Below are 12273 nucleotides of genomic sequence, written 5' to 3' on the forward strand. Positions count from 1 at the left end.
AATGTGGAAGTCTTCCTTGTTGCACAGGTCAAAGCTCCCTGTCAGAGAACATTCCTAGCCATCCCTTCTACATCTGTGTTTGCTGCTTTTCTGTCTTTTGAAGAAGGATTTCTTTGTAAGTATTCAGGTGTTGTTGAGCATTTGTCCAAATATCATGTGTCACAAAAGAGAGACTAGAAATCACTCTAGAAAAAAGAAATACTTCCCATTTGCTTGAGCTTTTTTTTATCCTCGAGGCTGAATGTGGTGGTAGCCAAAAAGCAGCAGCAGGTGCAGCAGCCTTGTCTCCAAGCTTTCCAGGGCTGCCTCAGGGTGCACGTACATGTCTCAGCCATGGCAGGGCAGGTGGCCTTTTGTAATTGTGTCCAGCTCCAGCCTGGAGCCAGAGGAGAGAATTCAACTTCCCTCAATCTGTAATCAAACTTAAAGGAGGTTCCAGTGCCTCACCTGTGCTGGAGGTGAAGCCTCACAGCTGCCCCAGCACCTGCAGCCTTTCAAGTGGATGCAGCTTGGGGAAGAAGCTTTTGATGTTTTGACTCCTGTTTTATACACACACATATGGAATTTGGTTTCTCCCTTTAGAACAGACAACTTCAGAAAGTGTTATCCACAGAGGGATCAGGGAAGGCAGGAGGCTGAAGGGAGGTGGTAATTTTAACCCAGCAATTTGGGCAGGTTTTCAGTGTTGTTTGTGCCTCAGCAGAGAGTAACTTACAGCTCTGCTGAACAAGTTCAAAGTGTTGTGTAGCTGAAACCAGCAAAGTGAAAATCACAGCCCTTCCTTAGCTGGCTACTCACTGTCCTTCCTGGCAGAAGGGGAGCTCAGGCACAGCAGCACCTGCTCCCATGGGATTGCTCTGGAGGCAGCTACAAAGGAAGGGCCTTGGAGCAGGGAGGCAGCCTTGGGACAGCTCAGGGACAGCAGTGGCCCATCCCAGCTCCCTTTCCACTGGCCACTTTTCCAGCCACTCATCCCCTAGCCTGGAGGGATCCATAGGTTTGTTGTGACTCAAGGGCTGGGAACTTGGTGGTGTTGAACCTCATTCCCTTGGCCCATCTATCCAGCCTGTCCCAATCCCTCTGCAGAGCCTTCCTTCCCTCCTGCTGATGAACACTCCTGCCCAATTCCGTGGCACCCGCAGTCTTCCTTGATCCCCCTGTCGAGTTCATCAATAAAGATGTTAACCAGGGCTGGCCCCTGCACTGAGCCCTGGGGGAAACCACAGTGCCTGGATGCCACCCGTGTCTAGCAGCATTCCCTACCACTCCCTGGCCATCCAGGCAGGATTAACCCAGCCCAAGCCCTGGGCTGACAGCTTTTCCAGGAGAGTGATGTGGGAGGGTGTCAAAGGCTTTGCCTTCCCCTCATCCCCAGGTGGGCCATGGAGGGAGATCAGGTTGGTCAGGCAGCACCTGCCTTTCACAAGCCCCTGCTGGCTGAGCCTGATCCCATGGTTGTCCTGGACATGCTGTGTGATCTTCCCTGACACTGAGGTCAGGCTGACCAGCCTGTAGTTCCATGGATTTTGCTTCCAGCCCTTCTTGTAGTGGGGTGTCACATTTGCCAATTTACAACCCAGACCTTCCCACTTAGCTAGGACTGCTGGTAAATGATGATGGAAGGGGGCTCAGGGAGCATGTCACCAGTTCCCATGACAACAATGGGTGGTGGATCCCACTAGTCCATGGACTGGTGTGTGTCCAAGTGCTGAAGCAGCTCACTGACCATTTTCACGTGGATTACGAGGCCTTCCTTCTGCTCCCTCTCCCTGTCTCAGGAGATGTGTACCCAGAGAACCACTGGTCTTGCCATTATACACTGAGGCAAAGAGAGCAGGAAGTACCTCAGCCTTCTCCTCATCCTTCGTCACTGTTTCCTCCTGCATCCAATAAAGGATGAAGTTTCTTCTCAGCCCTCCTGTTCTTGATGATATATTTATAGAAGCTTCTATTTTTTTGGCTTTTACAGCAGGAGCCAGATTAAGTTCCAGTTAAGCTTTAGCCCTCCATAACCCTGATACCCTTGAATTCCTTCTGAGTTACCTGCCCCTTCTTACAAAGGTCATATGCTCCTTTTTCCCCCCTGAGTTCCAGCCAAGCTCCCTCTTCAGTCAGGTTGTTCTCCTTTCCTGCTGTCCCATTTTTCAGCATGCAGGATCATCTGCTCCTGTGCCTTTAAAAGTTCCCTCTTAGAAGCACATCCAGCTGTCCTGAACTCCTTTGCCTTCCAGTGTTGCCTCCCAAGGGACTCTGACAACTGTTTCAATGCAAGGAGGCCTTTAATTCGTCAGCCCACCTCCACCTGCTCTTGTTTTCAGATAATTCCTGCATCCCATAGAGGGAACGTGAGACAAGTCTTCATCCCAGTGCTGATTTCCAAACTATAAATATCTTTTCCTTTGCAGTAAGGAGGGTCCTTAGACTGGATGGAGCCAAACCCTTCCAAGAAACACACCCTTGTCTTGTGTGTTCTCTTTTTATTTGGTCTTTTTTTCTTCCCCAGAACAGGGCTTCTCTTCCAATGTTAGGTGACTCCTCCCAGATGAGGAAATGCCTTCCCTGAAAAGTCCTCGGTGCATCCCTGATTACATCACCAAATGTTCAGATGTGTTCTTACCTCAAGGGAACTGCCAGGAAAGATAATTTTCCACTGGGCCATAATTACCTGCTGCTACTTCCAACTGGCCAAAAAATGAACACCAGGAGAGGCTTCAGTAACTTTGGGATTAAACTGAGCAGGCACAAGGAGTGGTAGATAAACCAGCTGGCAGGCTTGAGGGAGCGACTCAGCTTCAATTTCCCTTTTGTTCATGGGTCTTTGCACCTGCCCCTGAGCTTTAATGAATGTTTCACAGAGCCGCAGGAATCACAAACTAATTCTGAGTGATTCCCAAAGCTGCTGAGGCACTCTTACCCAGGACCATTATTTTCTTCTTAGAGGGGAAGATGGAGGTGATGCTTCTCTGTATCACAAAGAAATACAGCTGCTACAGTATCCTCACCTGAAAGGCAAAGTTTTTGGGTTTGCCAGGTTTTTTCCCCATATATTTTTTTTTTTAAAGTATGTTGAAGGTTTGAATTTAAAAGAAAATAAATACAAAAAATCCTTTGCTTGACTACTGAGTCATGGAGCAGCTCCAATCCCCACAGCCAGGAACTGCTGAGCTGCTGCTCCAGGTCTGTCAGAGATTTTGGCCTTAATCCTCCCTTGGTGAATGCTGCACCCAGTTCAGCATCTGCAGCAATCCCACAGCAGCGTCACCCTGTCCACCCTCTAAACTCGAGCTTGCCACCAGCTCAGCCCCTGCCACGTGCCCCAGCAGCCACCTGAGCACTGGAACCTGCAGAAGGAAAGGGTTAGCTCACCTTATCTATTGCAGAGTTCTCCTGATTTGTTTGCTATCAGCCCCATGTGGAGCTCGGAGGCACCTGGAGCAGGTGGGGGTGGGAAGTGCAGCTCAGCAGTGCCTTTCATCCCACGGAACAGTGAATCCGCCTTCCCAGGGCGCTGCTGTAGCAGAGGAGCCAGGACATCCTTCCTCTCCCTTTCCGGCTTTGCAAATGGAAGATTACAGGAGTTACTGCTGGGGCAGCTGGGGGAAGTTTCACCCAGACACGGGCCAGAGCTGGGGCAGGACTGCTTCAGTGGTTACTGCTGAACATCACACTTCTCTTTCGGAGGTGATGCACAAAACCTGCTCGTCCCTGCTCTCCCAGTAAGTGTACGCTCCCCTCACAGCGTCCCTCCCTGCCAAAGCCCCACACAGACCCTTGGGAGGTCCCATGTCCTTGTTCAGCCCAGGAGGGATTCAGCAGCTCAGTGCAGCTGTGGCAGCATCCTGTGAGTGTCCTGCCAGAGCCTGGAGAGCCAGCACAGAGCCCTGGAGCCCCCAGCCCTTGCTGGGCACAGCCCAACTCGTGCCCAGGGCAGCTGCCACAGCATTCCCCTCTCACTGCTGGCTGGGGCTTCCCGTGCACGTCCCTTCCCTGCCTGATTCAGCCTCTGAGCTCTCTGGTAGGACGGGATTGCTCATTTCCTCAAAGGGTTGGGGAGGTCAACTTTACCATCAAATGTTCATGATGTATTTTTTCCCATAATTTCAAAGGAAACTCTTAACTCCTTGAGATTCTGTTATTGTCGGCATCAGAAAATTGTGTAACTTTTTTATCTGTTCTCTGCTTGCTTATCCATTCCCACAAGGAAGGGCAAGGGCTGCATTTCCCAGCTGGGAAACAAGGGCAATGACGTTAAGCCAAGGAAAAAGGAGCAGTGATGAGCTTGACCTTCAGGTTTCCAGGCTTATGGAGTAATCCTGAATCACCCTTCCTCTACCACCACCACACCTGCCCCTTTGGTAGCGTTCCCTTGCCAGCCCAGGAGAAAATCCATCAGCCTGGATGCTCAGACTCAGATGTGCCAGGAGTTGTTCATACTCTGATTAATGAAGACAAACCATTGTACTGATGCTCACTGGTGAAATGACACCCGAAGGAAAACAGTATCTCAACAAGCTCTTGTGGCAGGAGGGGAGACTATTTCTTCATACTTAAACATCTATTAGGAAACAGTTGTCAGTACATCTCTATTTCCAATATCCAGCCCTGCACAAGAGCAGAGGATCCACAGGCTCTTCAGGCTTCACGACACAAACTTCATTACTGTGGAACATTTCCTGTCTCCTAAATGGATTTTAGTTTGCCTGATCAAGTTTAATTTTTATCTATGGCATGAGTTTTGCAGTGAGCTCAAGCCCAGGAAATGGGCACTGTGCAATTCCTGGTCCATCCTGTAACAAAGCCCTGGGCTCTGTGCTGAGAGCAGAGACTTTTCTCTGCCATTTGTCACCCTGCAGCAAAAGTGAGGCCTTCTTTCAACCCAAAAGCTGCTCTGCTTTTATATTAGCTAAGACTCACAGCCAGTAATAAACCCCTGGTTTTCATGGGTGTAGGATTTGGGACCAACCTGAATAATAAACTTGGTTTATTTACCCCTCTCAGACATTTCAGTAGGAAAGGGAGAGTTAGACTGTAAGTCCTGCTGCTATGTCCATCTTTCTACTGGAAAAGAAAGTCTGCCATAGCAGGGATGAGGAATGGGTTTCTGCCAAAGAGCTCAGCTGGATTCCCTGCGAGAAGTGGACTGAAGCTGTGTCTTCCTCCCAGGAAAAGGCTCTTCCTGCCCTGACCCCAAGGAGGAAGCCAGAGCTCCATCACCACTTGAAAAGCTGCTCAGAGCAGAGATAAGAACAGCCAAAGCTGCCTCTGAGCTCCCCCTCATGACTTGGTTACCTTCACTTCCATCACTCCAGGGAGGCAACTTCCAGCAACGTGTAGCAATTCAATTTGGGATTCACACAGCAGCGAGCCCAAACCTCCCTCCAGGTGGGTTCTGAAAGCCTCACTGACACATTCAAATCTCACTTCCCAGGAGAGAACTTCTGATTTGTAGTTCACCATGAATAGATAGATATGATCTTATATTATCTTAGATATTATATAGTATAATATATATACTATAAATAATTTAAAAATTGAAAAAAACCACCCCTAAAACAATTAAGGGGTAAATACAGCAAAGCTCTCAAGCTCTTGGGCTGTTGATGATGACTTGTTCTCAGCAGCAAACATCACTCCCCTTTATCCCCTGCACAACAGAAACTTTCTTCCTGCAGGTAAATGTCAAAGAACAAATAAACATTAGCAATAGCTAAATGTCTTCCTCCTCTTTAAGTGTCTTGACCATTTTTTTATTTGCCTGACGGCTTGGATCCAGGTAATGGAGGGAAGGAAGGAAGGACGGAGGGAGGGAGAGAGGCCTTTTTACAGAACACTGTTTGCTCTTCTAACAAGGATCATAAACACAAAGTGTTTTTAAGGGCACAATCACACCCTGACAACAATACCTTAAAAGCAAAGTTTATAGGTGAAACAGTGCAAGTAAATATTTGGTATTTTTTCATTTGATTCCTGCTCAAATATTTTCCTATTCCCAGTACACTACCAGTGGGATTTCCTTAGGAGTAGCTGGAAAAAACCCTATTTATAGTGGAGCTGAGAAGAGACAGCAAAGTATCACTTCAGAGGAGCACCTTCAGCAGGGCAGAAGAGTGCATGGCTGAGGAAAATCTCAGCATGGAGCAAATTAGTGATGAAGCTCCAGGAAGAAGGGAAGGGAAGGGAAAAAAAGAGATAAAAATGGATGTATTTATCAGGGAGCAATAGCAGGCTCATGGCACCATTATGGATGCATTGATTTTGAAAACTCAGCCTGGTGAGGACACACAGTGCCTGAGCCAGACACGGCAGCTCCTCACAGCCCATCCTGCTGCCCTGCCAAGCACAGAGTGACTGCTTTGCTGGAACAGCCAAAGGAAAAATGCTGAGAGCCTGAGGAAAGCAGGCAGACTCCACAAGAGAAGTGGTTTTCTAAGCCCGGATATACATAAAAATGTGTGTGCTGTGGCACACGTGCATGGATGTGCTTTATATTTTTATCTATATAATAGAAACAGCCCAAGAGATTTCTTATGCTGAAGGCCTGAGAAGTTGAGATTACAGCAAGTCTGCAAACTCAGCAATTCATGAAGGAAATATTTATACCCTTTTTTATCAGGTTACGTCATTGTGGGTAAAGATGCCCTATAGCATCAGCTGGAGTTCAAGGTGTTGCCTGTGAGTACTGACATTCCTGGGTCAAATTCCAATTTCAGAGCTTCCCAGACATCCTGGCTCCATCCTAGAGCAAGGGCAAACACAGCACCTCAACTCCAACAGGCTTTCAAGTGATGAACCATAAATCATGGAATGGTTTTTTTTTGGAAAGGACCTTAAAGCTCATGCAGTTCCACCCCCTGCCATGGGCAGGGACCCCCTTCCACCAGACCAGGTTGCTCAGAGCCCCCTCACAGGATCCTGGGATGGCCTCAGACACATCTTGTCAGGTCACATGGACTCAGGCACATTCAGGTTCCTCAGGTGGTCACAAACCTGCCTCCTAGGACAGGAAGGACTTCATTCCCCCAGGTCCCTGCCTTGAGCTTTGAAGGCTTGAGATATGTGGGAAGAGAAGTTACCATCAAAAAGTGAGGCACAATTGTTGAGTACAAACCTACAGCACATCTTGTTTATCAGCTCGAGAAGCCTCACATCAGTGAAGACAACTGTGAATGCCAAGGCCTGACTTTAGTCCAAATTCTTTCCACAGAACAATAAGATAACAGAAATCTTTTACGTAATCAAGGACATGAAGCAGTTTCTCCTTCATCTACATATGTTTTCCCAGACTTCTTGCTTGCAGGGTTGGGAACACTGCTGCAGAAACACTCTTTGCAAGGGCACCTTCAACCAGCATCCCCTGAGAAAGGCTCCCAGGGAACATCCTCTGCCCCATCCAACAGTGCCACAGGTTGAATTTGGGATGACTTCCCCAGAGACCAGACACACCCGTGGGTCACTGCACTGCAGGGGAAGAAAAGCAATGACATTAAACATAATTTAAACATCAATTAAAATTAACATCTTGTAATCTGGGTAAAGCAGCAATATTCACAGGTGGCAGATACTGACCAAAATAGGGGCTGTTCCCCATTCTGTATCAATCCCAGGCTACACACCCAGCAATTTTAATTAAAAGCCTTCTAAAGGAAGGCAAAAGATTCTAAAAACATGAGAGGAGCTGTGCAATCCATGCAGCAAGAACCTGCACATGGATCAGGTGGTGAAACTGCTGTGCAAGCAGCAGGGCCAGCATCCAGCCACACCACGAGACGTGGGGTCAGCACTTGGGAATAAATAAAGGAATAAAGTGGATGCAAACTGGGGGTTTTCTGTGTATCGTGGAAGGGTTCAGGTTGGAAGGGAAGGGACTTCTAAAAATCACCCAGTTCAACAACCCTGCAATGAGCAGGGGCGGATTCAAATACATCAGGTTGAAATCTTGCATGTTTCCAGGGATGGGACATCCACCACCTCTCTGGGAAATCTGTGCCAGTGTCTTATCACCCTCACTGTAAAAATTTTCTTCCTTATATCTAATTTAGGTCAACCTTCTTTTAGTTTACAACCACTACTCCTTGTCCTACTGCAACAGGCCCGGCCAAAAGGCTTGTCCCTGTACATTTAACCCTGATTATTTCACTCACAATAATCTTTGAGGTTTTTATTTGGCACAACATTAGGATAATTAATTTTAAAATTAATCTTCGGAAGGTTTCACTGAACTGTTTTTTGATTTCAGCCTCAAGTCAGGAAACTCCCCAGCTGACCCTAAACTATTTTTAATAAATAATTTTATAACGACATTTCCATTGATCCCAATTCCATCCAAGGCATTGGATTGACACATAAAAACAGAGCTAATATTTTATTTTTATGCAGTTACTCAATCTGGATAAATTAAATGCTTGTGAAACTAAGCAACATGTTGAGAAAAGGAAGCTGACTCTAGTCTGAACCCAAATTAGATGCTTAATTTGCTATTAGGAATTGGTAGGCATTGTTCTTTGGGGAAGTGGAAATTACATCTGACCAGTGGATATGGTCATATTGGTGTAGGAGACATTCCTGGAGGAGCTCAGTTACAAACATGATCAATAAACGTTCCCATGAATTTCATGTGGAAAGAAAACGATATGAAAAAAATCATGTAAGACTTGAATCAAAGATCTGGAATTCCTGACCAAACTACAGCACACAGTACACCACAAACCCTTCAAAACATCATTTCCAAAGAACAAAGTGAATGTCAAGAGGCAGACACTGTTTCTAAATTACAACACTTTATTGCAGCATTGGCAAAGGTCAGATTTCTGAAGCTGGTGAAGATCGATTGGGCGACATTTCTGTATGAAATGTTACAATTTTACAAGTCTCTCTTCCTACATGCAGAAACCAAAACCAGTGGTAAAAAGGATTTTAAAAGAGCTAGAAAAAAGAATTAGTAGTAACATACAGATGGGCTCTTTAACTCAATGAACTACCTCTACCTGAAAGCAAACAAAACCCTATGCTAATAAATAACAGATTGTCAGAAACAGACCAAGAAAACTCATTTCTACTGAGAAAAAAAATTAAAATTCTACTTGTTTCCAGACTTAAATTTTTTTTTTAAACTTTTTGTTTGTTTCAATAGACACAGAGGCTTATCAACCCATGAAGATCAACAAAATATTTGGATCCACTCCTTGACATCCTCCTGTTATGCTGACTGGCACGTTTTGGTTTTCAATGATACATACAATGGGCTCAACTATATCCCTGTCCTTAGGCTGGTGTCAGGCTGTTCCAAGCAGTACGAGTCAACACCCCGTGTTCATCAACTTCACTTTCTATTTTAAACCTTAACAGACATTTTACCTCCTTGGCTCTTCAGCTTTTCACCCCTCCCCACCCCCTTTCTGGCACATCTGGCAGCAAAAGGCTCTTCCTTAACCAAGAACATCCTCACTGAGGAGTGTTTGAGAAGTTATCCTACTCGGCAGGGTTTTCTTCTGGATTTTGCCATTTGCTCTATGTTTTTCTACTGTAGATTTGCAGCCCCCAAAGAACATCCTTCCAACACCAAGTGCTCGAGTCGGAGACAACGTAACTCGCGGCGAGTTCAGAGCTTTATTTCCCTGCACGCTGAGCTGCCAAAGGCCTTTCCCATTCCAGTGTAATCGTCTGAACTCCAGGCTGCTCCCGGCTCTCAGCGAGCTGCTCGCAGGTCAAGTTCCCCATCTCACTCGTTTGCTTCTGCTCCTATGAGAAGATTAACCCTCAACGCGGTTCCCATAACAAAAAGCTTTTTTGGGGGGGTGGGGGGGGAGAGGGGAGGCTGCTCTTCGTGCCCCACGGCCCCAGCCTGTCCCAGGTTTCGGTTCTGAACGCTCTAGACTGACATGCTGAGATGTGTCCACTGCTCTCGTTTAATCGCTGGAGGACTCCACAACACCAGAGATACAGGACCTAATGAAATGATACTGGCGGCTGGATCAGCGTCTCCTGCGGGAAGAGAGGAATCACATCAGTCTCAGGTGCCCAGAACTCTGCGGGTGAACAGCCCTGAAAGCAGCTGCCACTCATTCTAATACCCTCTTACCCTCTAAAAGAAAAGTTACATATTTCTCTTTTCTGCACAAGCATTTTCAAAGGCCACACCAGACAAAAGCAGAGGGATAATCTGCACCTTATCATCCCAGATGAGATGCTGAACTACAGAAGCACAGCTTAATAATTCTACTGCTGATGGGGAGAGAAGGAAAAAGGCTGGGACTGGCTGCATCTCTCCAACTTGGTCAAAATGACTCTCACCCAAACCAGCAGCTACCAGTACAGGCTGGTGGCAGATCCCTGCTTTGGGGCAGTACAGCAACGTGCTGCTGCCAAGATTAGAAGTAGTAGTTTTTCCCAAACCAGGTATTTGACATTTGTGTCCGACCTAGTAAACTTGATTCAAACCTGTATTTGGCAAGGTCAAACTCAGTACACAGATGTCATTAAAACCATCCTGAGCTCCATGTGTAAAATAAATCAATTCTTTGCAGTCTCCTCCCACACTCCCTGCCACTGACACAGTTATTAATTTGTATGAAATTCATACAGTCAGCTTCTCATGTCACTGCTGAGCATTAGCACTGCCTACCTGTAACAGGGAAATACAGAGAACCTCTGCAACAAACCAAGGCTGGAGCAGAAAGCAGGAAGCCATGAAAACACACAGAAATACCATTGTGAAATAATCACAAAGCCATGGCACAGGGGAAGCTGGAAGAGCTCAGTCAGCAAGACAACTTTACAGCTTAAACTGAGAAGCGCCCAGGAGAATATCAATAATCAACTCCTTTCTGCATGTTGCTGACATCACAAGATCACAAAAATCTCTTTATTTCTTGACATGTGAGACCTTTGAAGTTGGATTTCCCATTTATCCCTAATCCCCTCGTGTCCTCCAATTCACAACACTCTGCATATTTCTGCAGTGCTGCATTTCTTCATAAATCTCCTCACAAACTTCCAGCCCCAAACTCCTCCTCTCCCAGTTCACTCCCTGCTTTGCTTTTCTCAACTAATCTCATCTTCCATGCTCTTTGTTCTCTCTCCTCTAATCACCCAAAACCACAAACAAGCAACAGAAAACACCAAGGTGCCCAATTAAAAACCTATCATGTTATCATATTCCATACTGTGAACATCAAAATTCAAATAAACCACAAAAGCTGGACTCACCTAAGTAAGAGAATCTTAACTTCTGCAAGTTATTTTATATTCTCATCTATCCATCAAAAATAAAGTGTTCTGACAAAGTGAAATCAAAGTCAGTGTGTATAGTGGGTTGGGAGCAGGCAGGTGTTTTGGGGATTGGTGCCTGGTTTCCAGAGGGTCACAAAGCTGCAGGGGTTTTTGGTAGGTAGTTGTTATTTATACAGAAAGAACCTTTTCAAACACAGGAGTCCTTCTAACTGGGGATGGCTTATAAACACAATTTTGCCTTCCATTCCCTCTAAACTGAACTGTAACCAGGTGTCTCTCCAACTCTGCTGTCTGGGTTAGACTCAGACCCAGCTTGCAGAGCTCAACAAGCACCATCCTGCCAAGGCAAGCACCTGAGGCCTTTCCACTCTTTTTTGTTCAGCTCCAGTGCAGTTCACCAGAAGCAGCTGCAGGATTTGGAGCCCTTCTCCCATACTCCTCCCTTTGCTTCCTTCCCATGAAACAGTTGAAAAGGGGTTTGGAATTTCTTAGCTGTGTTTGAAAGGCTCATCTCAGTAAGAAGTGAATTCTGCTTCATAGAGCAGTATTGTCAATGCATCAGTTTCATGACAGGTGATGTATGACTTGCGTTGGTACAGTAGCTGAAACAGGAAATCATGTTAAATTTACATTTCTCCTCATTATCCAAACTCTGATTTTTCAGCATTAATGCAATATTCTTTATGATGAGCATATTTAGCTAATAAAATCCCAGCATCCTGTTATTACTGTTATGCTTTATTTTTCTTTATTAAATAGGTTAAAGAGAAACAAGAGTCAGATGTAAACAGGAGACCTGAGATCACCATTTAACTTGAGTATGATTTGGTTTGCCAGCCTATGCCTGCATCCCCAGGGGAACTTTGGACACAGGCAGTGCCTATCTATACTTTCAAAACAGCAATAAATTTTGAGGCTACTTCTTTTAATAAGAAGAGGTTTAACAAGATAAAATCATATGTAAGGCCCCGCTTCTCAACAAAAGAATTACAGGGAGAAATTTGACTTTCTTGGTAATCAATGTTTTTAAAATGATTTTATATA

At 45.7% G+C, this 12273-nt stretch overlaps 1 protein-coding gene across 1 annotated transcript in view; it reads right to left on the reverse strand.

Annotated features, from left to right (window-relative positions):
• Positions 1 to 8725: 8725 nt before the first annotated feature.
• The window catches only part of LOC131591747 (regulator of nonsense transcripts 2), a 52627-nt gene continuing 49079 nt past the window's right edge, over positions 8726 to 12273 (reverse strand). Inside the window, exon 22 of the mRNA XM_058862768.1 lies at positions 8726 to 9981. Within this exon, the coding sequence (XP_058718751.1) occupies positions 9972 to 9981 (10 nt within the window). The 3' untranslated portion in view covers positions 8726 to 9971. The remainder of the gene's footprint in view (positions 9982 to 12273) is intronic.

Source organism: Poecile atricapillus, chromosome W (assembly GCF_030490865.1).
Source record: "Poecile atricapillus isolate bPoeAtr1 chromosome W, bPoeAtr1.hap1, whole genome shotgun sequence".
NCBI classification, from domain to species: domain Eukaryota; kingdom Metazoa; phylum Chordata; class Aves; order Passeriformes; family Paridae; genus Poecile; species Poecile atricapillus.